The following is a 26,955-nucleotide window of genomic DNA, read 5'->3' as shown; positions in this document are numbered from 1 at the left end:
CCTTTCAAAAAAACGTTAGGGGAGGCGCGATTAAAACTGTTATGAAAACTCGGGTCGCAAATACTTAAAGGTTGAGAAACGCTGGATTATATTAATGTTTTTCGTCACTTGAACACCAATGTGTCTTTGTGATTGGACTTATCTTCTGTCTGTTGTAGTATGACGTGCACTTGTCTCTATGTTTGTGTTCGCACTTTGATCCTGGAGAAACTTAATTTTCTACAGCTGTGCCCTCCTTGTTGTGCTGTTTGAATGACAATAAAGTAAATCCAAATCCAAGTAATTTACACTTAAAAGCATGTTTAACATCTGAGCACAGCAAGAGCTTGTTATTTTCTGAAGGGGAACAGGTCACATAGTGATAGAAATTTGTCATCATTTGTTTGAAAATCACATGGCTGAAGTCACCGTATATTATAATAACTGCAGGGTCGGAGTGAATCATCATTAAAGTGTTGGTGACAGAATGAATCATTTCCGTTGCCAGGTCCCCATTCGCGGAGGGAAGAATATTAACATTATTAATAAGGATGACGTCATTTCGCTCCCGGGACAAATAACGGGAACAAATTCTGACAGCCAGAATTTCAATGTCTGAATTATAAATTCTAGTTTTAACTGTAATATTCTCCCTTTTACACCATTCAGGGCCGCTGCTGGCCAAATGGGTGCCCTAAGCAGAAATTTACTTTTGTGCCCCCTCCCCCAAATATTACGGAAGTAAAAATAAAATAAAAAAACACCTACTATAGGGGCCAAAATAGAACTTTATTCAAATAAGGTGTGCTTAGCCTACTCTGCGTTCACCGTAAAATGCAATATATACGTTTATATTTTTGTTTATTTGTATATGTATATTATTAATATTAATTTATTATTATAATATATAAAAACGATTTTTTTTGAGCAGCTGGGATGGTGCCCTCCTGGGAGTTGGTGCCCTACGCAGACTGCGTACTCTGCGTATAGGGAGCGGCGGTACTGACACCATTCCCGTAGATGACCAGTTCCCCTTTTTGTCCTTTTTCCACACCGCACTGGGTCTCTCTGTCTTCTCGAATAAGATGAAATCCGTCCAGCATCAAAACATTGTCAGGTATGGAGGCAAAGTCAGAGAGGTGAGATTGCGTTGGTTTGGGCATGTGCAGTGGAGAGATGAGGGGTATATTGGGAGAAGGGTGCTAAGGATAGAGCAGCCAGGTAAGAGGAAAAGAGGAAGGCCTAAGAGAAGGTTTATTGATGTGGTGAGAGGGGACATGCAGGTGATGGGTGTAACAGAACAAGATGGAACGGACAGAAAGATATGGAAGAAGATGATCCGCTGTGGCGACACCTAACAGGAGCAGCCGAAAGAAAAAGAAGGCAGCTCTCTGAAAAGCAGAAAATGCCACTACTGTATTCTTATCTCTGCTCTATGGTCCGCTATAAGCGCAGGCAGTTCATCCATCTTATTTGACAGCGATCGAGAATCGCTCGTTACAATGGATGGCAGTTCACTTCTAAAACCTCTTCGCTTCGCTTTTACTCCCGCGCCGGTAAATCTGCGCTCCGGCGGTAAACTGTAGCGATCGCAGATTACGGGAGTATTTAATACAATCCCGCTTGCATTCACTCGGCGTCTCTTATATTTACAGGTGTTGGCGACATAAGGAAGCCTTCGGGTCCTCTTCGCGACTCCATCCAAGTTCGCAGCCATTGCAGTCTTGACAAGTTGCGCCTGGGTTTGCATGCATTTCAGTTCGTTGGTAAAATTTTAAAATTTATTTAAAATCCATTTGTCCGATTTCCAGTGGCTACTGTCATCGACAAGCCTGAAGCTATAGGACAGTTATCATTTTAAATAAGACTGGTAACCCGTGACCCTGTAGTTAGGATATAACGGGTTGGATAATGGATGGATGGATGGTAAATAGTAAATAAGCTTAAAAAAAGAAAAACAGTGAGAAATAACGGAGCTGTAAAAAGGCTGCTTGTTTCCACAGTAGAGTTTGATCAAATCCAAATTCAATCCACTGGAATTCAGTGATGTATAACAAGAAAAAGTGATAAATTCCAAAGGTGAAGACTTTTTATAGGCACTGTAAGGTGCGAGGCCCAACATGTCAAGGGATTGAAGCTTGAGCGCCTCTGGATTAGATCACAGCGAGCAGCCTTTGGGGCATCTCCAGTGGCATATCGGCATGAGCCTTTCCTGGATCGTTTGGCAAATTTCAAGTATCCCCCCCCCCCTCCCCTCCAAACCAACCCAACATGAAATAAAACCTGGAGCCCCCACCTCTCCCTGTCCAAACGCTTTATTCATACTCTTACGTGTCAAAATATCACTAACAGGATTCAAGAATGAAAGTAGCATCTCGTAAGAGTGGGCGCCTCACATTCCATCAGGTGGAGAAAGGGGATGCCATAAGTGACCCTCATCTGAAATAGACGTCAAAAAAAGTCACAGTCAGAATCCAGCCGTCAAGGTGGGTATAGGTGGGGTTCATTTTAATTTTCTTTATACGGTAGTCATTGATATAAAAGACCATCACAGGTGCTTTCCTGTGAGTGGAAGTGGCAGAGGTCGGAATTGCGTGTTAAATGTGTGGCTCCGCCCACACATCTGGACACACCCACTTCCTCTGATAGGCCAGGACACATTAGGACAATCCAGAATATGTTAGCTTTGGAGTTGACAGAGCATGACAATTGGGTGGGGGGTCTAATATTAAAAATATGGAAGGAAAAGCTAAACTCAAGGCATGAGGACGCGTTGAAATGGAATTGTTAAGGTCAGCGGTGGTGATCCCTGTCCTGTCTGATCAGCACCAGACTCACACTGGATTGCATATCAGAGCCTGAATCATCAAATCTTAGGAAGTGTGCAATCAGACTCAGCGTGCCCAGTCCAGCGCCCACTTGCCTGGGGTCTCCAGTAATGTCCTTCGGGGTGTTGCCACCTGGTTTACACCACCGTGCTGATGGTAGACGACTCCTCAGATTTCCTCTGTTTGCTCGGTAAGGACTTGAGGTACTCCAGGTGCCTGCGGGCATCCTCCTGGTTCTGCCTTACATAGTACACCAGATAGGAGATGACCATGGTGAACCAGCCAAACATTGTGACCAACATGGCCACATCAGTTGTCTTTTTGGAAACATTGCAAAAGTCCACATCCTTGGCCAGCAGGAATGGCTTACCAGCATACTCTTCTGGGACGGCTGTCTCACAGACTATGCCAGCCAGGGAAACTGGGTCCAGCTCCATGGTGGGCAACAAGTTCTGCAGGGCGCAGTCACAGTGCCAGGGGTTGTTGGACAGGTTCGTTCGAGCTTTGAGGTTGCCAAAGGCATCCTTGTTGAGTGACATGAGCCTGTTGGAGGAGAGGTCCAGCAGCTGGAGCCTCTCATTAAGGCCCCGGAATGCTCCACTTTCCAGCTTGGCAATGATGTTGTGTGACAAATCCAGTTCAACCAGCAACGTGAGGTCCCGGAATGCATCGGCGGGAACGGCGGCAATATTGTTGAAGTCCAGGTAGAGGCGATGAGTGTCGTTAGGGATGTCCTGAGGGATCTCGCCAAGCCTGGTGTTGCTGCAGCGCACCGTCTTGACCCCTTCACCCGTTTCCGAGCAGTAGCATCCTTTGGAGCAACTGGTGGCCGCATGATGGAAGCAGAAGGTCATGAGCACAAAACTGTGCAGGAGCAGACACATGGCCACCGAGTGGCGCAACAGCCAGTCCAGCAGCAGCGGCATTGTGGGCTTCTGGCATACTCCTGGAAGGAGAAGAGAAATGGCGGCCACCGGCCCATCAGCCTTCCAGGCCACAGGAGTCCATTAGGCTGGAAAAGACAAATCAACAAAGTTATGGAGAAGAATTAGAGAAGATCAATGTGGCGGCCAGCAGAGTGGAGAGCAGTGATGCGAGAAAAACATTTGCGTGAAACTGAATTTGCAGCAAGACTTTAATACAAAAAACAAAACTGGCAAAATTCATGCCATCACCACATCCTTCTTGCAAAAGCACGGGGGGCAGCCAGAAGGAGCTGCTGGGAAGGGGACCCCCGAGTCTGCCCGGCCCAGAACTGTTTCTCAAGTGCAGTGGCCTGGTGTCGGAAGTACTTCTGGGTCCAGCATGAAAACAGCCGCTCTACCCTCCTAGGGGGGTCAAGGAGGTCCACAATATTTGTTTGAGAGGAGGAGACAATTGTGAGTGTGTGGCATCTGTGGAGATTTTATATACAGTGGGTACGGAAAGTATTCAGACCCCCTTCAATTTTTCACTCTTTGTCATATTGTAGCCATTTGCTAAAATCATTTAAATTAATTTTTTCCCTCATTAATGTACACACAACACCCCATATTGACAGACAAAAAAAAGAATTTTTGAAATTGTTGCAGATTTATTAAAAAAGAAAAACTGAAATATCACCTGGTCCTAAGTATTCAGACCCTTTGCTCAGTATTTAGTAGAAGCCCCCTTTTGAGCTAATACAGCCATGAGTCTTCTTGGGAAAGATGCAACAAGTTTTTCACAGCTGGATTTGGGGATCCTCTGCCATTCCTCCTTGCAGATCCTCTCCAGTTCTGTCAGGTTGGATGGTAAACGTTGGTGGACAGCCATGTTTAGGTCTCACCAGAGATGCTCAATTGGGTTTAAGTCAGGGCTCTGGCTGGGCCATTCAAGGACAGTCACAGAGTTGTTGTAAAGCCACTCCTTCGTTATTTTAGCTGTGTGCTTAGGGTCATTGTCTTGTTGGAAGGTAAACCTTCGGCCCAGTCTGAGGTCCTTAGCACTCTGGAGAAGGTTTTTGTCCAGGATATCCCTGTACTTGGCCGCATTCATCGTTCCCTCAATTGCAACCAGTCGTCCTGTCCCTGCAGCTGAAAAACACCCCCACAGCATGATGCTGCCACCGCCATGCTTCACTGTGGGGACTGTATTGGACAAGTGATGAGCAGTGCCTGGTTGTCTCCACACATACCGCTTAGAATTAAGGCCAAAAAGTTCTATCTTGGTCTCATCAGACCAGAGAATCTTATTTCTCACCATCTCAGAGTCCTTCAGGTGTCTTTTAGCAAACTCCATGCGGGCTGTCATGTGTCTTGCACTGAGGTATGTGTGGACACAACCAGGCACTGCTCATCACTTGTCCAATACAGTCCCCACAGTGAAGCATGGCGGTGGCAGCATCATGCAGTGGGGGTCTTTTTCAGCTGCAGGGACAGGACGACTGGTTGCAATTGAGGGAACGATGAATGCGGCCAAGTACAGGGATATCCTGGACAAAAACCTTCTCCAGAGTGCTAAGGACCTCAGACTGGGCCGAAGGTTTACCTTCCAACAAGACAATGACCCTAAGCACACAGCTAAAATAATGCAGGAGTGGCTTCACAACAACACTGTGACTGTTCTTGAATGGCCCAGCCAGAGCCCTGACTTAAACCCAATTGAGCATCTCTGGAGAGAGCTAAAAATGGCTGTCCACCAACGTTTACCATCCAACCTGACAGAATGGGAGAGGATCTGCAAGGAGGAATGGCAGAGGATCCCCAAATCCAGGTGTGAAAAACTTGTTGCATCTTTCCCAAGAAGACTCATGGCTGTATTAGCTCAAAAGGGCGCTTCTACTAAATACTGAGCAAAGGGTCTGAATACTTAGGACCAGGTGATATTTCAGTTTTTCTTTTTTAATAAATCTGCAACAATTTCAAAAATTCTTTTTTTTGTCTGTCAATATGGGGTGCTGTGTGTACATTAATGAGGGAAAAAATTAATTTAAAGGATTTTAGCAAATGGCTGCAATATGACAGAGTGAAAAATTGAAGGGGGTCTGAATACTTTCCGTACCCACTGTAGATAGATAGATAGATAGATAGATAGATAGATAGATAGATAGATAGATAGATAGATAGATAGATAGATAGATAGACACAAAGTACTTTATTTTTAGTTTACTTCATTTGTCCCAAGAGGAAAATTTTGTTTTTTACAAAGGCTTATGAAATATTATAATAAACAACAACAACCCCGTCCTGCGGTGGGTTGGCACCCTGCCCAGGATTGGTTCCTGCCTTGTGCCCTGTGTTGGCTGGGATTGGCTCCAGCAGACCCCCGTGACCCTGTGTTCGGATTCTGTGGGTTGGATAATGGATGGAAGTATTCATTTGAACCCGGGACTTGTGTCTGAGGTTTGGGATTTGAAGCCCCCCCCCCCATAGGTCACAACAGATTAAGTCCTTTCCTTCCACACCAACCAACTTTCAAAACACCTCCAGTAAACAAAATAAGTTATAAAAAAAACACAAAAACGCCTCATTTACGTTTCACGAACGCCAAATCACATAACAAACGTATTTTTGGGGCACTTTAATAAAACCGTATGCTTCAATCATCACAAGCACAGAGCAAATTCAAGCAGGAGAATCTCCAGTTGAAGACTTCATGGACGGCGGGCTCGTCTTTAAAAGGACACCCCGAGACCGGGCACCAAAGCACCAAAGTCTGCTAGGTGGGCACGCTCTACTACTTGGCATGGCATTCTCAGGCCCTACACCAGGTGTTCTTAAACTTTTTAAGACTGTGGACCCAAATTAGAAAATCGATACCACACTGAGGCCGAAGAAGAGGACTGTAATGAGAGTGACAACAGAGATATAAAGAGGCAAATAACAAGGACTATGCAATAAAAAAGTATGTGAGTTTGTTTCCTTGCAAGCATATTTTATCACATGAATATTAATAAAGAGAAAAGCGTGAGACTAACGAATTATTAAAAAACACAACTGTGTATCCAAAAATGATTAGTCAGAGGAGTGTCATGTGGGCAGCTGGAGCCAATCACAGCAACCATAGGGAGCAAAGCAGGAACAATCCCTGGGCAGAATAATACCATCTCATCACAGAGAGAACACACACACAACATACAACGTACACACACACACGCCCAAACACTGACACACACACATAGGCACAACATACGTACACACACACACGCCCAAACACTGACACACAGACACACACCCCTGAACCCACAGTACACACACCCAAACACACACACACTCACTAGGGCCAATTCAGCCCCACCAGTTCACCTAACCTGCGTGTCTTGGACTGTGGCAGGACGCTCACCCAGCACAGGGGGTCCGACCCTAAAACAGCTCTCGTCACTCAAAACAGCAGCAGATTTCTGAGGTGTTTTATTCGCCAGTTTAAAGTTCAGCAAAGCTGAGAGGAAGAATTTCTTATTATGTGCCGCGAGGATTTGATGAGTTTTGAAAGCAGAGCCCGAGAGGTCACTTATCTTTGTCATCCGACTCATCATGGCGGCAGTTAATGAATGAAGTCATCCAAAAATGAACGAATCAATGCAGCTTGTTCTGCTGGTCTTGAACAACATTAAAAAATAACGTTTCCCAAATGAGCTCCACCATTAACAACCCATTTTTCTAAATGACTTCACAAAGAGCTTAACACACTCCATATTCCATTTAACAGTTTAATTAACCCACAAAATCTAAATGATACTTAAAGTGTATTTTATAGGATAAATCTTGCTGAATAATTCAGTGGACAGTCCGGTCTGACATGTTTAACTCGACTGACTCACTGTGTGCTGAACGTCTTCTGCTTGTCTCGCCCTTTTGATATCTTCAGGTGTTCTTGCAGTTCTCGGGGGTCCTTCACGCTGGCAGTGGGTTTGCGTTTATTGAACTGCTTTAAAATGCTGTGACAGGGAGGCAAGTTAAGCTTAACACAAAGTCTGCTTTGTACCTCGGGTGCAGATTTAGATGCCGTAAAGGCCAACACATAATGAGGAAGCGACTGGTCGTCCATGAAACCTCCAAGGCGCTATATATACCCTCACTCTATTGACTCACCGCACTCTTGAGCCGCACCTGCGATTTTCATTTCAAACGATCGCCGCGGCCCCTTTTCTATCCGTCATTCCCTCCTTTATCTTATACATGCCAGTCTCCCCATTTTGATTGTGTTACTGGTTGTGAGATGGAAGGGGGGAAGGCTTATTATATTTTAGTGCCACAGAGATGAAGGTTCTCTGTGATGCGTTGACGCCATTATTTCACATGCTGCACTGGCTTATCACTCAATACCGGACAGACTTGATTAATTTTACCACACAATTATGTGGCGACCCATCACAGACACGTCCACGACCCACTGTTTAAAAAACACTGCCCTACACATCTAGAAACAAGGCAGGAGCCCACCCTGGACAGTGTGCCAATCCATCCCAGGGCACACATGGCCAATTAGGAATCATCAGTTTACCTAACCTGCTCTCCTTTCGGGATGTGGGAGGAAGACCCAGAGAGACCCAGGAGAACTCGTGGTCTCCACATGAAAAATGGCCGACTTTCTAAATAAACAGTTCTTGGTCTTTGGCGGTAAGACCCCAGTAGACTCAGCAGACACCGGACTGCTGCCTGGGAGGATGTGATGATGCAGGTTTCCTCACAGTGTGCCTTCATTTTCTGAACATTCTCAGTCCTGGTAAACTTGGACTGCATGCCCGTCAGTCACGGGACACCCACACCTCATTCTTGAGGGCTACCATTCAAGCCCAGCAGGCGCGTCTTTGGGTGGTGGAAGAAAACCTGAGAATCTGAAGAAAACCCCTGCTTGACCAAAGTAACTTCTCAAACTAAATAAAAACAGAAATTTTAGTGATTGGCAAAAATGGATATAATGAGGGCATTAGAAATAAACTTGATACATTAGGATTAACAGTCAAGACGGAGGTAAAGAATTTAGGGGTAACTATTGACTCGCATATTAATCAGATTACTAGGACAGCATTTTTTCACTTAAATACAGCAAAAGTTAGACCTCTTATAACTTTGCAAGAAGCTGAGAAATGAGTTCACGCTTTTGTTTTCAGTCGGCTAGATTACTGTAAAGCACTCCTTTCAGGACCACCCAAACAAAGACATCAATCAATTGTAACAAGTGCAGGATGGGGCTGCCAGAATCTTAACTCCATCCATCCATCCTCTTCCACTTATCCGAGGTCGGGTCGCGGGGGCAGCAGCTTGAGCAGAGATGCCCAGACTTCTCTCTCCCCGGCCACTTCTTCTAGCTCTTCCAGGGGAATCCCGAGGTGTTCCCAGGCCAGCTGAGAGACATAGTCCTTCCAGCGTGTCCTGGGTCTTCCCCGGGGCCTCCTCCCGGTTAGACGTGTCCAGAACACCTCACCAGGGAGGCGTCCAGGAGGCATCCTGATCAGATGCCCGAGCCACCTCATCTGACTCCTCTCGATGCGGAGGAGCAGCGGCTCTACTCTGAGCCCCTCCCGGATGACTGAGCTTCTCACCCTATCTTTAAGGGAAAGCCCAGACACCCTGCGGAGGAAACTCATTTCAGCCGCTTGTATTCGCAATCTCGTTCTTTTGGTCACTACCCATAGCTCATGACCATAGGTGAGGGTAGGAGCGTAGATCGACCGGTAAATTGAGAGCTTTGACTTACGGCTCAGCTCCTTTTTCACCTCATCACTGTGGACGCCGCACTGATCCGCCTGTCGATCTTATCTTAACTAGGAAAAGAAAATCCGAGCACATCACACCAGTTCTGATGTCACTACACTGGTTACCAGTGCCATTCAGAATTGACTTTAAAATCCTGCTTATGATTTACAAAGCCTTCAATAATCTGCTCCATCTTATATCCCAGAATGCATTTCACCTGACACTCCAAATCGTAACCTCAAATCTTCAAATGAGGGTCTGCTTAGAATTCCAAGAGCTAAACTTGAAAGAAGTGCTGAGGCAGGCGACCTTCTGCTGTTCTGCACCTAAAATCTGGAATAGCTGACTGATCGAAATTCGCCAGGCTAATACGGTGGAGCACTTTAAGAAACTGCTAAGAACTCATTACTTTAACATGGCTCTCTTACAGCTTCATTTTAGTTTAATCCTGATATTCTGTATATGCATTGAATTATCATTATCACTCCTGGTGGCTCCCCAATCCGTACTAAGCCCTTCTTTCTCTTCTGTTCTTTTTCCGTTTTTCTCTGGTGCCGATCTGCGCCCCCACCACCTGATCAGAGCACCGTGATGTCCTTACCTTGATGGATTAAAAGCCAGAGGGCCACGTGACCATCAAGTTCTTCCATGTGGTGCCTGAAAACCATGAGGACTGATTGAGATCACTTATATTAGGGGGGCTGGGTGGTCTCGTGGCCCCAGTACCCCTGCAGATTTTGTTTTTTTACTCCAGCCGTCTGGAGTTTTTTTTTTTGTTTTTTTCTGTCCTCCTGGCCATTGGACATTACTTTTATTCTATGTTAATTAGCGTTGCCTAATTTTATTTTTATGTTTTGTTTTTTTTTCTTTCTTCATTTTGTAAAGCACTTTGAGCTTCGTCTTTTGCATGAAAATGTGCTCTAGAAATAAATGTTGTTGTTGTTGCTGTTGACCAAGTGGTGTGATGGAGAGTAGATCTTGACCTGACGTCATTTTGGATAATCGTGGTGATTGAGATGGGCGAGCCTGTTGGGCTGAATGGCCTATTTGGGTCACAATTTGTCTAATGTTCTAACATGAGGAGGACATGCAAAGGTGCACACAGACAGCGATGAAGCCGGGAAGTGAACCCAATGTCCTAGAGCCGGATTTAAATCCTGCCACATTGTAGCATTGTTACTGGGGAATGAAACTTCAGCTCCCAGCAATCCCTGCAGTGGCTGTGATTGGTCGTCTGCTGAGGGTGCAGGGGCTGCTGGGAACAAGGAGGCCAGCGTGAGATTTAAAAGGAGGCCACTTCTACAGTTCTTTTGTTGTTGTGTGTCTGGAGTCGCCTGTCTGTTTGCCTTCCCATTTACAATCGTTGGATTCTTGTTCTTGCCGTGGATCGTCTCCTGTTTCGGGTGTATGGACTGTCTGGTGTATTCCTGCCGCATGAGGACTGTCTGAGGATTTGTTGTCATCCAAAGAAGAAAGGAGCCGCTCCTGATCCCATTCACACATCTTCATCTCATCAGGAGGTATCAGTAGGACTGATCTTTTCATTCACGTAATCTCTGGACTATCTTCCTCCATCATTTCATTCCGTCAGTTGCCATTTTTCATGGACTTCATCGTGTGTGTTTTTTGTTATTGTTGAGTTTGTGTTTATCGTATATCGTCGCATAAGGAGCTACAACGGTATCGTCCTAAATCTGGTGCCCTCGGCATCGACACAATGTACTGTACTGCCACCTAGTGGCTCCAGCCCACCCTCACTGGCTTGGGAAGGGGGTCCTCAGAGCGCCAGGCATGGCCACTATTAGCCAAGTCTGCTTTGTGCCCCCCCCCCCCAGTGCCCTTATATAAATATGTGAATATATAATGTCAGTAAGACGAGATCACTGGAATGAGATGTGTGGCCGACTCCCCCCCTCCACTCCACAATGCAATTAAAACCGGAGGTGAACTCGAGCCTCCCGGGCTTTAATGTGGCAGCCTTTCCACCTCTCTCACTTTTTTAATTGCACTCGGCTGAATTAGAGACATCGCTCTTCCCAAAACATCCAGAGCAATTAGAGCAAGCTGGAGGTATCGACGGTTGTTCCGGAAAAAGCACTTTACTGCCAGAGGCAAACACATCAAGAGCAGTGAGGCCCGGGTACAAGCTGGAGAGACCCCTTATAACATAACCCACTCACTGTATGCAGCTCAGGGTCACACAGTGATGGGTGGGAAGCACCAGGGTACATTCACACACCGATAGATCAGCTGACCTAAGTGGCACACTATAAACAACATGCAAGGTCCACCCAGATGATGTCCATCCAGCAGCGCCGGTGCCCTCTCTACTCAAACTCCGCAGGTTATGTCAGACTCAATGCTAATAATTTCACAATGGCGTCGTTGGACACAACAGGCTCAGGCTTGACAGAGAGGGACCCCTCCAGAATGATTGGTCACATCAAAAGATGATAACAAGATGTCCTTCACCCATCTGGATATCCATCCATCCAGTTTCCAACCCGCTGAATCCGAACACAGGGTCACGGGGGTCTGTTGGAACCAATCCCAGCCAACACGGTGCACAAGGCAGGAACCAATCCCGGGCAGGGTGCCAACCCACCGCAGGACACACCCACACACCAAGCACACAGTAAGGCCAATTTAGGATCGCCAATCCACCTAACCTGCATGTCTTTGGACTGTGGGAGGAAACCCGCGCAGACACGGGGAGAACATGCAAACTTCACACAGGGAGGACCCGGGAAGCCGCCCCCATCTGGATATCAATACACAAAACAGCAAAGCGTGGCATCGAAACGTAACTGTCAGCAGCCGAGAAAACAAAGTAAGAAAGAGAGTGAGAAGTGAGAACAAGACGCGAGTAAACGAGGCTGGCACTAACTCCTGATCCATGACACAGAAGGTTTTGGGGTGGGTGGCAGGGGGCTGGATATTGGAGACGGGTAATCCCTGTCCTGACTCGGCAACAACAACAACAACATTTATTTCTAGAGCACATTTTCATATAAATGATGGAGCTCAAAGTGTTTTACATAATGAAGAAAGTGAAAAAAGACAAAATAAATAAGAAAATAGAATTAGGGAACACTAATTAACAAAGAGGGTGGCACGGTGGCGCAGAGGGTAGTGCTGCTGCCTCGCAGTTAGGAGACTCGGGTTCACTTCCCAGGTCCTCCATCCGTGGAGTTTGCATGTTCTCCCCGTGTCTGCGTGGGTTTCCTCCCACAGTCCTAAGACATGCAGGTTAGGGGCATTGGCGATCCTAAATTGTCCCTGGTGTGGGTGTGTGTGTGTGCCCTGCAGTAGGGTGGCACCCTGCCCAGGGTTTGCTTACTGCTTTGCGCCCTGTGTTGGCTGGGATTGGCTCCAGCAGACCCCCGTGACCCTGTAGTTAGGATATAGTGGGTTGTATAATGGATGGATGGATGATTAACAAAGAGGAAAAGTAAGGTCTGAAGGGCAGGGAGGACACAAAAAATAAATAAAAAACTCCAGACGGCTGGAGAAAAAAATAAAATCTGCAGGGGGTCTGAGGCCATGAGACCACCCAGCCCCCTCTAGGCATTCTACCTGACATAAATGACCTCACAATCAGTCCTCATGGTATTCAGGGTTCATGTGGAAGAACTTGATGATGACACTCATGTGGACTTCTGGCCTTTAATCCATCAATGTAGGGACATCACGGTGCTCTGATCAGGTGGTGGTGGCGCAGAAAACCAGAAAAATAACAGCAGAGAAAGTAGAAGTTAGTACGGATTATGGAGCCACCAGGAAAAATAATGATAATTAAATGCATATACAGAATATCGGAATTAAACTAAATGAAGCTGAGAGAAAGCCATGTTAAAATAATGAGTTAGCAGCAGCAAAACAGAGAACAAGTTAAACCAGGAGGTGCATGCAGAAAGACAAAACAAATGAAAATAAAATAAAATGGAGTGGCCGAAATCTAGACGAGAAGGAAAAATCACACTCAATTATCAGGCATGACACGAAAATAATCACAAATAGAATTCAAAAAGGCTTATCTGCAGATCGGATAAGGCTCAATGCAAAGGCAGACCTTTTATGCTGTATGCTGATTAGTTCAAGGTCATGACCCTGTAGGCCACACCCCTAGAAATGTGGGACGCGACCCTGACAACGATATGCAAAATGGCTTCCAAAATAGGAAAAAATTAAGCTGTAATCATGACAGCCCCAGTCTCAGTCTTTCTCAGTTTGATGTTTGAGATCAGATGCTGACCCCCCCCCTAATGGAATAGAATTTAGCCCAATTAAATTCGGGCCCCGAATCCTGTAATGTGAGCCTTGCATTCATTTTCCGTTAAAACAGCAGCTTTGGCTTGGTTACTAGGTTGCTCTTAATTGACGATGAATTTTAATGAATGTACTTTTATTTATTTGCGTATTTATTCGTTTAGTTGTGTCTGAACTATTCCTCACTACTTTATACTACGCCGATGACGTGAATCTGGCTGACTGAACCTTTGGTTTCGCTCGCCTTAATTTTCTGAATGACTGCAAAGTGTTCTCCGTCCATGAAGAAGCCCCCCAAACCACCCCCCCCCCCCACCCCACCGTTTTACACCTAGCTGGAAACAGTCCGAATTATTTTATATTACAACGTGTTTGTTCGTAACTGCAACTTTGTTCTTGATTAAGTTCGCACCGTCCATAAAGAAGCCCCGCAGCATTCCTCCATAACGGAATCTCACCATGGCCGTCGAGTTTTTGGCTGTTCTTGGGTTTTTCACGCGTGGTCGGTTGTGCTCTCTTTAGTTTCAAGTGACGGTTCTTTGTCATTGTGTTTCATTTACAATCAAATCAAACATTAAACACTGCAGCATTCTAATAAAGGAGGGAGAGTGCAGAAAACATAACCAAATAGGGTGGGGGTTCTAAAACAGAAGGCAGGGGTGGGCACTGCCAGGCTGGGATTTCAACCCCGCACTCTTCAGAATGATTCTTGGGGTGTAGGTGGCTGTTACTCGGCTAACGTAAATTGACTTAACTCAAAACTAATAAGGCTTGCTAATACAACTGACTTGAATTTCCCACCCAAACACGATTTCCGCTTTCCCCTCACTCAAGTCCTGACTTCAGTTCATAAACTCCGCTCCATGTGGATCGCATTTCCTATCTATGACGTGTGCTGATTTTTACGAAATAACCATATTTTAACGAAAAAAATAAGAAAGGCATGTGTTTTTCATGTGTTGAGCATGCGACTGGACAGCTGACATGTGGATTGTGTGCCACAAGTAACATAACATTATTATTTTTCTTTTTTTTCCATGTACGTTTTTCTCATTATTTGCTGATGTACAGCATTGGCCACTATTGGCTTCAGTTATGTCATAAACTTTTTGCTCTCCATTCTGTGGGCGATTATTTGTGCCAAAATTAAATGCCATCCAGCATGTGCACGTGGTGCATTTAATTTTGGTACAGTTTTATCATGTCGTAATTAAAAACATTTCAACCAAATAATCGATTGATTTCCACTACAGCATGTTTTTTTCTGTTAATTTAAAATGGAATACAATAAACATATTTCATTTTAATTCATGTCCATAAACTGCATGGCATAACTAAAAGCAAAGCAGACGTATTGAGATGGGTCCAGTTGCAGACTTCTGCAGCTCTGCCATTCAGTAGCTCTGCTGGACAGCCAATTGTATTGCAGATTTTTGTCACCTGGTTTACTTGACCTGAGTCAGATAACTCCTCCCTTAACCCTAATCTCAACCACAGTGTAACCAGGTGTCATCGCCGACGTATCTTCTAAAGTGACAACCTCCTTAGTGGAGTGGCGCTCTTGGGGGACCATGTAGAAAAAGTGCTGTGTGGCAGAAATGGGTGCAAATCCCTTTAAATGAAAGTCTGCAATGTGCACTTTAATGACAATGTCTGAATTGTTTGATTTGTAATTTTAAACTGTGGACCAGAGGGGTCAATCAAGGAAAAAGGGGTCTTTGTCCCAAACATTATGGAGAGCACTCCATGTGAATGTTATCTTTGTTAATTATCTGCGTTGTCTTCTATGCTTGTGGTGTGTGCCTTGCATCACGTGGGTGGTTCTCCAAGGGGTGGAGCCTCCTGCCCATCACTGCCCAGGACTGCCCTCAGCCTTATAAGGGAGAGCATTTCCCAGAGTTCCTGGCGGTTCATTCAGATGCCTTAGGAATTCGGGGGGTTTACTTGTGTTTGTGTTTTGTGATTTTTTTTAACCTTCTGCTCTGTTTTTTCCCATTCTCTGGATTACAGGATTTGGACTTTGCCCCGGGCAACTCCTTTTGTCTTTTGTGCTCTAGGGAGCTTTCTTTTGTTTCAGAGCAAATCCCCTTAAATGAAAGTGCACTTTAATCACAATGTCTCAATTGTCTGATTTGTAATTTTAAACTGTGGATGAGGGAGAAATCAAGAAAAACTGTGTCTTTGTCCTGAATATTATGGAGGGCACTGTAAATGTAAAGCGAGATACACCATTGTGCTTAGACTAACTAACTGAGTTCAGTGGTCCAAGTTCATCCTGGGGTTGGAGCTCCACACCAAAGTAGTAAGGGACAATATAATGTGATAAAAGAGCCAACATTTTTAAAAGTAACAGTATACCCAACATTCCGGCTCGACATCTGGGATTTGTACAGTTGAATGGCACCCAGCACCGGGTCTGACTAGCGGGTCACAGCCTCACTGTTGGGCAAATCGCATTAGTGATGTGATGGAGAAAGTTTATGGAGACAATATGGCCACCCCTGGGGTCCTTAATACTTAATTAAAGAGAGCGTTTAATATGAATGGTGGGAATCAAAGCCGAATCCTCCACTTAGGATACAAACATTCTTACTATCATAAGTTGAGTATCACTGCCCTCTGTCAGTAAATCACACTGTAGCCGGACACACCATGCCAACATGGACAGACTGGTATCCCGATGGGAATCAGCAGAGGATGTTTGCCCGGGTCAGGAGGCCTGAGTAATGAATGGATGTGGGGATTTGACCAAGAATGCATGCACTACCAGTGCACTGGGTGGCAGCATTCTGGGGACAGTGTACCCAGATCCACACCGGCAGGGCATGAGGCAGCCCTGTGGGTTACATGGGTGCTGCCAGGGGGTGCGATAGGGAATGGCTGTCCCTTCTTTGTAAGGCTTCCACCTGACCCGAAAGTGCTTCCCAGGTGCAATGTGTCAGCAACGGAGGCGCAAAGGAGATCACTCTGCCTCACCCAGGAGGCAGAGGACAAGGCTTGCCTGTGGATGGGTGGAGGAGACTCATTATCAGTTTGTGATTACTTGTGTGGCTGAAGAAAAACCATGTGAAAGGTACGAGTTATAATAATATGTCACTTGATTTGAACCCCTGACTGTGTATGTGCACTTGTGCCTAAAGTCCAGAGGCTCTGGGACACCCTTTTTTGGTCACAGCAGTAATAACATCCATTGCATTTGTCATTCCAACAGATGGTGCATCACAAATGTTTATAATACATTGCCACAAAGGTTTGTGGTGTGCCATCTGTTGGAATGACAAAGCAATACATATGTCTCAATATAAGTCATTTGATATGGGATTCGTAATAGCACTGCTAATGTTTGTGATGCGCCATCTGTTGGAATGACACACAGACACTTATTCTGTTATTATTTTGGATATATACACAGTATATATATATATATATATATATATATATATATATATATATATATGTATATGTTGCATGCTATGTAAACTTTGGTGTGTGTGTGTCTTTATTCCTCATATTCCGCTTACACATACATAGAAGGTTTTCTTTGTATCTGCACACATGACAATAAGCTAAACATTGAATTAAAACTGGACAGATCAAACAGCCAGTCTGTCTCTTTTCTTCCCGTCATTTTCTCCTTCTCCTACCCCAAAGCCGTTCTTTTCATCCCCTGCCCTGATGGAGTGTCTGGGCCCCCTGCCTCAGTTCTCGCCGCTCGGTGTGTTTGCTGGCAGAAGAGAGAAGTGCTGTAATTGACACTGCCAGCTCCATTATACGTCTACAAAGCGGCATTGTGAGGAAAAGCTCTTGAGTTTTAGTGCTGCACAGCACCCTGATCACCGAGCAGGGGGGCACATGAGATGGAGGTTTAAAAGAGAGGGAGAGAGATGAAACATGAGGGGGCTGAGGGAGTGACAGTGGGGGGCACAGGATATCTGATCACAGACTACGGTTACAGGAGGGAAAATAATAAAAGTGAAGACTGAGGGCTTGATAGGCGTAGCAGACATTGTGAGAGTGGAGAAGATAAGGCGAGGGCAGGGTAGACAAAAGCAATGAGAAATGTGGTGGGGTGGCAGAAAAGACAAGAGAAGCAGAGAAGACGGACATTCAGTTGGAAACATAAAGGAACCAGCAATGTCATAGGAAACCATTTTGATCCATTAAAGGCTCCATAAATAGCCATGAAGAGATGATAACAGACCTGAGAAATCCCAGTGGGTTCCTGATTTTAAAGGACTTGTCACTGCACACAATGTCACAGGCTCAGTTCAGGTCGTCTTGATCTCTTTGTGTCCTGCTAGTAGCCTATCAGACATTAAAGACCTCTGCTTGGACCTTTTCAAAACCCAAACGCCCAGTTTCATACGCAAAGAAGCCGACTCAGAATGAGCCCAGTAAAGTGCCACGTAAGGACTACAGTGTGGCAAGTAAAAGCAGAAGTCGAGAAAGTGAAACTTTTGCTTTTTATAAGCCCTTTAATAGATGTGTGTTGAAAATAAAAATCATTTGTTTTATATAGCGCCTTTCTTTGTGAGCAATTTTGCATGGTGTTTATTAATCTAATCAGTCCTCGTCTTTTATGATGATCATGGCAGCCACAGTCACAAACTGCTTTTTAAATCTGCAGCTCATGGAGCCATTTAAAGTGAGCTCCTGTGGCAGAGTGTCTGACAAATGGAACAGTTGCTAGTTTTATGAAATACACACCTGCCAGCTCAGGGACCCAACATCAGTGCATTCAAATGCAAGGCCGGCCAATGTGGAGTTTTTACATTTTCCCCCATCTGTGTTGGCTTTCCTCAGGATACTTCAGTTTTCCTTTTGCATCCTCAAAGGTGGACTGGTGATTCCAGATTGACCCTGTGTGCCATAGTGGGCCACGCTGTGAAACAATGTACTGGCACCCTGTCCAGGATTGATTCCTGCTTTGTACCCAGTGTCACCAGGACAGACTTCAAACAACCAACTGCGACCCTCAAGTGAATTAACCAGGGCTGTTAATTTATAATATAATGACCCAGCACCTGGTGTGGATTACTGCCTTGCAACTCAGATTCCTGTAGTGGGCAGAGGGCAACAAGTTTTGTTGTGTTATGTTTTATAGCATACACTATTAAAAATATATAAAACCTTTAAACTCCTTTCTATGCACGATCTGTAACAGCACCATCCTTAAAAAGTGGCCAGCGATGCATTTATTGAGCTTCTGTAAAATGCCAAATATCACCCTGTGGACAAATAAAGTGTTATCTATCTATTATAAAGTGCCTTTTACATCTATCTATCTATCTATCTATCTATCTATCTATCTATCTATCTATCTATCTATCTATTATATAGCACCTTTCATATCTATCTATCTATCTATCTATCTATCTATCTATCTATCTATCTATCTATCTATCTATCTATCTATCTATTATATAGTGCCTTTCATATCTATCTATCTATCTATCTATCTATCTATCTATCTATCTATCTATCTATCTATCTATCTATCTATCTATCTATTATATAGTGCCTTTCATATCTATCTATCTATCTATCTATCTATCTATCTATCTATCTATCTATCTATCTATCTATCTATCTATTATATAGTGCCTTTCACATCAATCTATCTATCTATCTATCTATCTATCTATCTATCTATCTATTATATAGCACCTTTCATATCTATCTATCTATCTATCTATCTATCTATCTATCTATCTATCTATCTAACATATAGTGCCTTTCATTTCTATCTATCTATTTATTATATAGTGCCTTTCACATCAATCAATCTATCTATCTATCATATAGTGCCTTTCCTATCTATCTATCTATCTATCTATCTATTATATAGTGCCTTTCATATCTATCTATCTATCTATCTATCTATCTATCTATCTATCTATCTATTATATAGTGCCTTTCATATCTATCTATCTATCTATCTATCTATCTATCTATCTATCTATCTATCTATCTATCATATAGTGCCTTTCCTATCTATCTATCTATTATATAGTGCCTTTCATATCTATCTATCTATCTATCTATCTATCTATCTATCTATTATATAGTGCCTTTCACATCTATCTATCTATCTATCTATCTATCTATCTATCTATCTATCTATCTATCTATCTATCTTATCATATAGTGCCTTTCATGTCTATCTATCTATCTATCTATCTATCTATCTATCTATCTATCTATCTATCTATCTAACATATAGTGCCTTTCATTTCTATCTATCTATCTATCTATCTATCTATCTATCTATCTATCTATCTATCTATCTATCTATCTATCTTATCATATAGTGCCTTTCATATCTATCTATCTATCTATCTATCTATCTATCTATCTATTATATAGTGCCTTTCACATCAATCAATCTATCTATCTATTATATAGTGCCTTTCCTATCTATCCGTCTATCTATCTATCATTTTACTGTATATACTGTATATAAGGCAGAGTGGTGGCTCTGTGGCTAGAGATCTGCACTGGCAATCAGAAGGTTGCTGGTTCGCATCCCGTAAATGCCAATAGGGACTCTGCTCTGTTGGTCCCTTAACCTACAATTGCTGAGCGCTTTGTGTAGTGAGAAAAGCTCTATATAAATGCAAAGAATTTTTATTACTGTCTTTCATGTCTGTCTATCTGTCTATGATATGGTGTCTTCTCTGTATATCTTCTCTGTTTCGTTGCAGAATTCGACCGTACCTGCGCTTTATCCTCTGGTGCCCCTATGAAGCACTTTGGGGACTTTCATGCGGAGTTGTCCCTCACGGTGTGTTTATTTAGTCACTCGGATTACGGTTTGGCGCCAAAATGTCTCCGTGGGGGTGTGTTTAGTGACGTCATCTGCACTTTATTCCACCCCGGGCAGTGCCAGGTTCCCCCGCTGGTACTTTCCTTTCAATCACAAAACATTTAAAAAGCAGGACGACGTTGTCATGTTCTGCAGAACTTTACTTATTTGGAGGTTTGGGTTTTCTGAACGCCCCTTCCATATGAGCGCTCTGTGATGGTCAGAAGCTGCGGGCCGACTCTTTTTGCACTGTCAGCAAAACGCAGTTTCTAAACAGCTTCTCGGGTCATTTTATGTAGTGCCTTTCATTTAGTAAGCACTAAGGCAATTATTCGTTATTTAATATGCTGCCATTGACACCTTGCAAAGCAATCGATCTTGACCTCCTGTGTCGTTTCTCCAAGCGAGCCCACTCCTCCACTGCCATTGATTTTAGATGCACAACACGACAAGCGGCGCTTGGCTCGCCCACCTGGGAGTCTTTCTGTAGTTGGGGGGTTGGAGGGGTGAGAGCCACAGAGATTTATAGATTGTGTCCGCCTTCAAAAGAGTCAGACGCAATACAAAAATGAAGGTCAATGGGGGCTCAGATTGCCACAGATCGCTCTCAGGGTGGAGATGAATTCGCTGTTTATTCTGCAGTCGCCGGAGTCACACGCGTCCCTCGGGTGCGTTTTCAAAGTGGAAACCTGCAGGCAAGCCCAGGTGTCTCCCTTGGGCCGCCACATGACATTGCAGATTTCCAGTCCTTTCGCTTGGGGATGAGCTTTCATCTTTGTCTTTTTGTTCTTCGCTGCTCCGAGTCGTCTCAGGGGCTCTCACCAGATGGGGTCGCTTTCTGCTCGGATGCCCAGCCTGTGTGGCACAGTGTCCGCTACAAAGTGACACGTTACGATCTCAAAGAGTATCGCTTTTCACACTTCTTTAACTAGGAAGTGATACTTCCTACCTTGAAACAGCTTAAGAGAAGCCATTAGTTTACGAGTGAGCAGCAGCCAATGAGGAGGGCAGGGAGGCAGCCGACGTACTCTGGAATACCATGACGTAACGACGCGACCACCACCCCCCACTATATCAGGCAAATAAACAGTCAATATTAAAACTTTACACTTAAATACACAATGCAAAAAACAGAAATGTTTACACTGGCAAAGCCCCCGAAATCTCAACAATCAATTATTTCGTTTATATATAGTGCCTTGTCAGTGAACACAGTATATTTATACATGGATTTTGCAAACTCACTAATCGTGTCCAAAATTACAGGAGCCTAAATTGACAGCTTTGTGCACAAAGAGGTTAGCAGCGCCATCACAAAGCGTATACTACAAGAAGCACACACTTCAACACCCGGGGACCATCTGACAGTCGCCATTAGCCTAACACCGCATGACTTTGGGATGGAGAAGGATAGAAAATGCTCGCCGATATGGCCAGGTTAAATGGCGGAGGGAGGCAGCAGCGCCAGCCACTGCGCCAACGAGTCTCCCTTTATCCACTCCTTTAATTATTAGCAGAGAAAAGCAGAATCCAAGATTGAAAGGCCGAGCCAGAGAGCGATTTGAAGTCGCAGCTTTTCACACTCCATGCACTCCCATATTTAGCAATCCACGAAGCCTCCATTTATTGTACACAACTTGAATTTGGAATTACTGTACCTGCTTTGCCTGTGATAGTGCGCTGTGTGCAGGGCGCTATATAAAATGAAGATTGAGCAATAACGGGTAGTCTCATTTAAATATAACCCATTGCGTGGAAAACTATAGCAATCTTTGGTTTGATAAAGTGACACTTTTTAAACACTCCTATAGTGTTAGCGTAGTCTGAGCGAGTCATTTTATTCGTTAGTGGAAAACAGAATTAGGATTTATAAATCGCTTGTACTAAAAGGTAACCTGAAACACCAATTATATTCATTACGGAGTGTTCAGGCATGATATCGGACTATACCCGCGCGTTCATGTGGTGCGCGTTCTCCACTGCGCGCAGAAACAAAGTTCAGCCAAAGCAACGTCACTGGGGACAAAGCGCATCCCCGGGAAGGGTCCAGAAAGAACCTTTATTTATTTACATCAGCAACCGGCCTTGCACAAATAGCCTGGATGCATACGCTTTCACAATGGTAACATGTGAATAAACATTTTACATTTATTTAAAACTGCTCAACTTTTACAAAGTATGAAATTAGCTCAAAGTAAACGTGCGCGCGTCACCCTTATAAATTCAGACCATCCTAAACTTGTCGGTTCACGTCTTTTCATAAATTCAAATGTTTCATCAAGTCTTGTTAAATGCTTTTCATTATTTTAAACGACACACACATCGTTGTAATTAAGTAAAAAAATGTTTGGAAGTGTGGAGAATTCAACAGACAATATCGCAGGAACTACACGAAGGGTTTTCGATTAAAAATAAATAGGTGCGGTGTTGCCATTGTGCGCTTGCGCGTCGTGACGATCCGTCCTGAAAATGGACGGACGGATATTTGAATTGTTTCAGGTTCACATAAATGAAATCCGTCATTTTAATAAATACACTCACAAATAAACCAACTGGGCTGTTTATTTTATTCATCTATCTCAATATAAATTAAAATAATTATGGCTGTTGATATTACGTGATATTTTCTATAAGTTTTCATAATTCTTTTAGATGTCACATTAAATCCTTAAATTAAATTAAATACTATTGAAACAAAACCATTCAATTACTTTAAAAGAACAGCCTCGGGGTTTCTTGTCCTTACTCCTCAATTGTATGTTAATCTTACTCAAAATTAACACATATTTAATACTCAAAACACGCTCTTAAAAATAAATGAAGAGTCCAGATAGAACTGGTATTAATTTAGACCCGGAAAACAGCCAGGAATATATGGTGACAGACAGGGCCGGATTTTCCTATAGGCTAACTAGGCTTCAGCCTAGGGCCTCAAGATCAAGAGGGGCCTACATTCAAATTGTTAGCAAAATTAAAATGACACTATTCTAAAAACAGTGAACACTAAAACACTGAACCGAAAATAAGGAGAAATTCTACGCATATGACTAATAAACAAACATAAAAATGTATTGGTTAAGATCAACGCGTATTACGTGTTTTATTATCTCTCATGTAATTTACAAACTTAAAAATGGAAGGTGAAAGGGCCTCATAAGTGGAATAGCCTAGGGCCTCTTTTCATATAAATCCGGCCCTGGTGACAGATTAGTGAAATTCCAGTGGCTCCTGATGTTAAAAGGACTCTCGTCGCATGAAGTCAGGCGGGCTCAGTTTGGGATTTTTATTCCGCAAGTGTACCATACAATAAAGAAATGAGGAAATTTTTCAAAGCACAAAGAACCAACTTCATATGCAGAGACCCCAATTCCTGCAGAATGAAGTGGCGCTTTGTCAAGCAGTGGATCCATACGTGGAACCTATAAATGAAACATAAGAGCCAGTGGTACTAAGAGTGGGCATCGGCATGTCATGTTATTTTGTAAACCCGCTTAATCCAAATCTGGGGCCCTGGGGGTGGAGGGTTGTTGGGGGGTTACCGGGGGGGGTTATGAGGGCGTGGTTCGTTGAGCCTATCCCAGCTAGCAGGTTGCAAGACGGGAACAAACTCCGTACAGGCCGCCAGTCCATCCCAGTTTGTCATACGACTGAAACACACAGTAAGAAGTGGACCCAAATATTTATTTAAACGCAGAAACGGTAATAAAATCAACATATCTGAACCTTTTAAAGTTAATGAAAACACATCACGTGAAGTAACCTATCTTTCTAAGTTACTCTGCTTTATTTTCATAAACTTTAGTATATAAATCATTTCATGGTATTATCAGAGAAAAAAGAAAACTTAAATTTTAAGAGTACTTGATTCAGTTTGACGGCAATTAATCATACAATTGAAATGTGTAAATGTTAAAAACTGGACCCAAATCTTTTTTCAGCGTAGATGCTAACGGGCCCACGGGTTCTCATTTCTACAATCACACGGGGCTTTGGTTTGTTGCATCCCACTAGTAGTCCATTAATGATTTCCGTTTTATCCACGTCAACAGTCGACTTTTCAAAACCCAAACAAACAACTTTAAACGGAAAAAATTCTCCCCCGAATAAATGTTAAGTAATGACTCGACTAGGAGCCTCACCACCCGGTAAATGGGCCATTAAAGAACCCGGATTTGTAAGAGTACGACGGCCCGGTAGCGCAGTGGTTAGTGCGGCGGCCGCATTGCTATCAATGCTTGTAGGAGTTCACAAGTCACTCCCGTATCTGCGTTGGGTTTTTGCAGCTGTTTTCGGTTTACATATCAGAGACGAGCGTTTTAAGTTAATTTACCGACAGCTAAATTAGTCCCGAGTGAGGGGCTAGTGGTGCCTGCGCGAGTCTCCCCTGCATTGGTTTGGTTCCTGACACTCAAAGATCGAAGCATTGGAGTAAAATAGTTGGCATTTTCAAATAACCTGTATTCCCCATGGGGTGGTGGGTCCTGAGGTGGTCCGACTCTCTCCTGTAAACTGAGTTGCTTAATCATTCCGTTTCTTGAACGTGGAACTGCATTGGCACTGAAATGCGAAGATGCAGGTGCGGGAGAGCCACACGAAGGGCAGCCTGGCAGTGTTACCAGAAACCTGCCTGCCACGAGCAGCTCTTCTCACTTATTTATTTAATCGACATGCATTACTCAGCCCCCCAGGGTGTCGTTGTTTAACTGCTGTCATCAATGTATTATTATTATTATTATTATTATTATTATTATTATTGCCAAACACCACTACGGTGTGCCTGCATGTAACGATAGGATGGATGGTCGCAGCTGTCGGGATAGTGTGGAGGTCCTTGGCTCCAATTCCAGTCTTCGATTTATTTAATGAGGGTGGGAATCTGTCACATGACAGTTTAATGAACACCAGCGCGGATTCCCTTCAGTTAAAAAAAACACATCTGATTCTCTTTACCAACGCCTTAGCATTCACGAATTACCAAGAACAACAGGTATTCAAGTCTCAAATTCAGGCTTGTGTGGTCTCACACGGCGAGCTTTCCTCACGCACCGGTGGCACCGGCGACACGGCGAGAGCTGTTATAGAAACGTGATGGGCATCAGGGTGCCACCAGAGAAGAGCCGTGAGCAATGCAGTCTGCTAGCCAACCCACTTATTCTGTTCTATTCAATTCCGTTCGGTCGTTCATCATGTAAACTGTAACGATGAACATGCGCGTTATGTTGCTGAGCAGGAATGTGATAAAGCCAGGGAGGCAGGAATTGCAGGGCTAACTACAAACCATCCCAGCTCTCCGAAAGAAAGAAAAAAAGCCGGTCGTGCTTACCGGTGCTGCTCCGGAGCGGCTGGAGTGAGATCGACACCGCGCAACAGGCGCACACCGCCGTCCGTCCACCCTGTTTGCATAGCAGAGGCATCAGCTGCAGTACAGTAAGGAGTACAGTCCGTAGGGGGGGCGAGAGGGAGGGCGGTAGAGAGAGAGAGAGAGAGAGAAGCCCAAGTTTCCAGCTCGCTCGCTCGCTCACTCCGCCAGTGCAGGAAGCTCCTATTAAAATCGAGCGAGCGGCGGATCAGTCGGTCATCCGTCTCTCGCAACGCCGCTCAATGCAAGATGCTTAAGTGCTGCCTGCAACAACGGACTTAAATACGAAAGGGAGGGAGCTGGGGGGACATGGGGGCAGGGGTTACTAACACTCTTTGGAAATATCGATAATATCGATTACCCAGCCCTGGTCAATACCCATAATGCAAGCGACTATGTGGCGTCTGGAAACCGGAGACCGTGCAACACTTAAGTCCCGGAATCAACACGGTGTCTCCGGTTCAGGTGCAGCCGAGCGCAGCGCTGCCAGGCGTTGATACGGTAAATCCGTCGGAGATCAATCATTAAGTGACGGCTCATATCTAAGTTTTACGGCGACAGTTTCTTTTTCTTACTTAGTCCCTCTATAGCCGAAGCCCCCAAAGGTTAAACTATTTTGTGTTGGCGCCTTTCCTCTGAGCTAACCCGGCCGCTTCTCTTGTTTCGTTTCGACTGGCTGGCGCCTGACAGTGCCAGGGCAGAATAAACCTGAGGGAGTAGACGACAGGCAAAACAGAATCAGCGCTTAGCATTGACAATAACAACAACAATAATAATAATAACAATAATAATAATCATCATCGTCATCATCTCCAGGTACCTGCACAGCAGAGTGCAGACGCTTGTTTATTTGTGCGCTTTTGGGTGATGATGACACAGAGATGGCCACTCAGTGCTGCCGAGGCGAATTTATTTACAACCGAATAGCTAACAGAGCTCAACTGTGCAGCTCCAAACATAAATTCACCTCGAATCTGACAATCCATTTCAATTTCAAATTAAACTGGACAGTTAATAATAAGCAAAGTGGCCTTTTGAACGGCATGGTGGGCCGCC

At 44.2% G+C, this 26,955-nt stretch overlaps 1 protein-coding gene across 1 annotated transcript; it reads right to left on the bottom strand.

The window, feature by feature from the left end:
• Nucleotides 1-2,278: 2,278 nt before the first annotated feature.
• lrrc3ca (leucine rich repeat containing 3Ca) lies at nt 2,279-25,982 on the bottom strand. The gene is made up of 2 exons (XM_028819056.2): nt 25,864-25,982; nt 2,279-3,819 (listed from the first exon to the last, which is right to left on the bottom strand). The coding sequence occupies exon 2, from the start codon at nt 3,731-3,733 to the stop codon at nt 2,945-2,947; it is 789 nt and encodes a 262-aa protein (XP_028674889.1). The 5' UTR covers nt 3,734-3,819; nt 25,864-25,982; the 3' UTR covers nt 2,279-2,944.
• Nucleotides 25,983-26,955: the final 973 nt, after the last annotated feature.

Source organism: Erpetoichthys calabaricus, chromosome 14 (assembly GCF_900747795.2).
Source record: "Erpetoichthys calabaricus chromosome 14, fErpCal1.3, whole genome shotgun sequence".
NCBI classification, from domain to species: Eukaryota; Metazoa; Chordata; class Cladistia; order Polypteriformes; family Polypteridae; genus Erpetoichthys; species Erpetoichthys calabaricus.
Note: the sequence above shows the minus strand (reverse complement) of the source record. Positions and strands in the feature narration are given on the sequence as shown.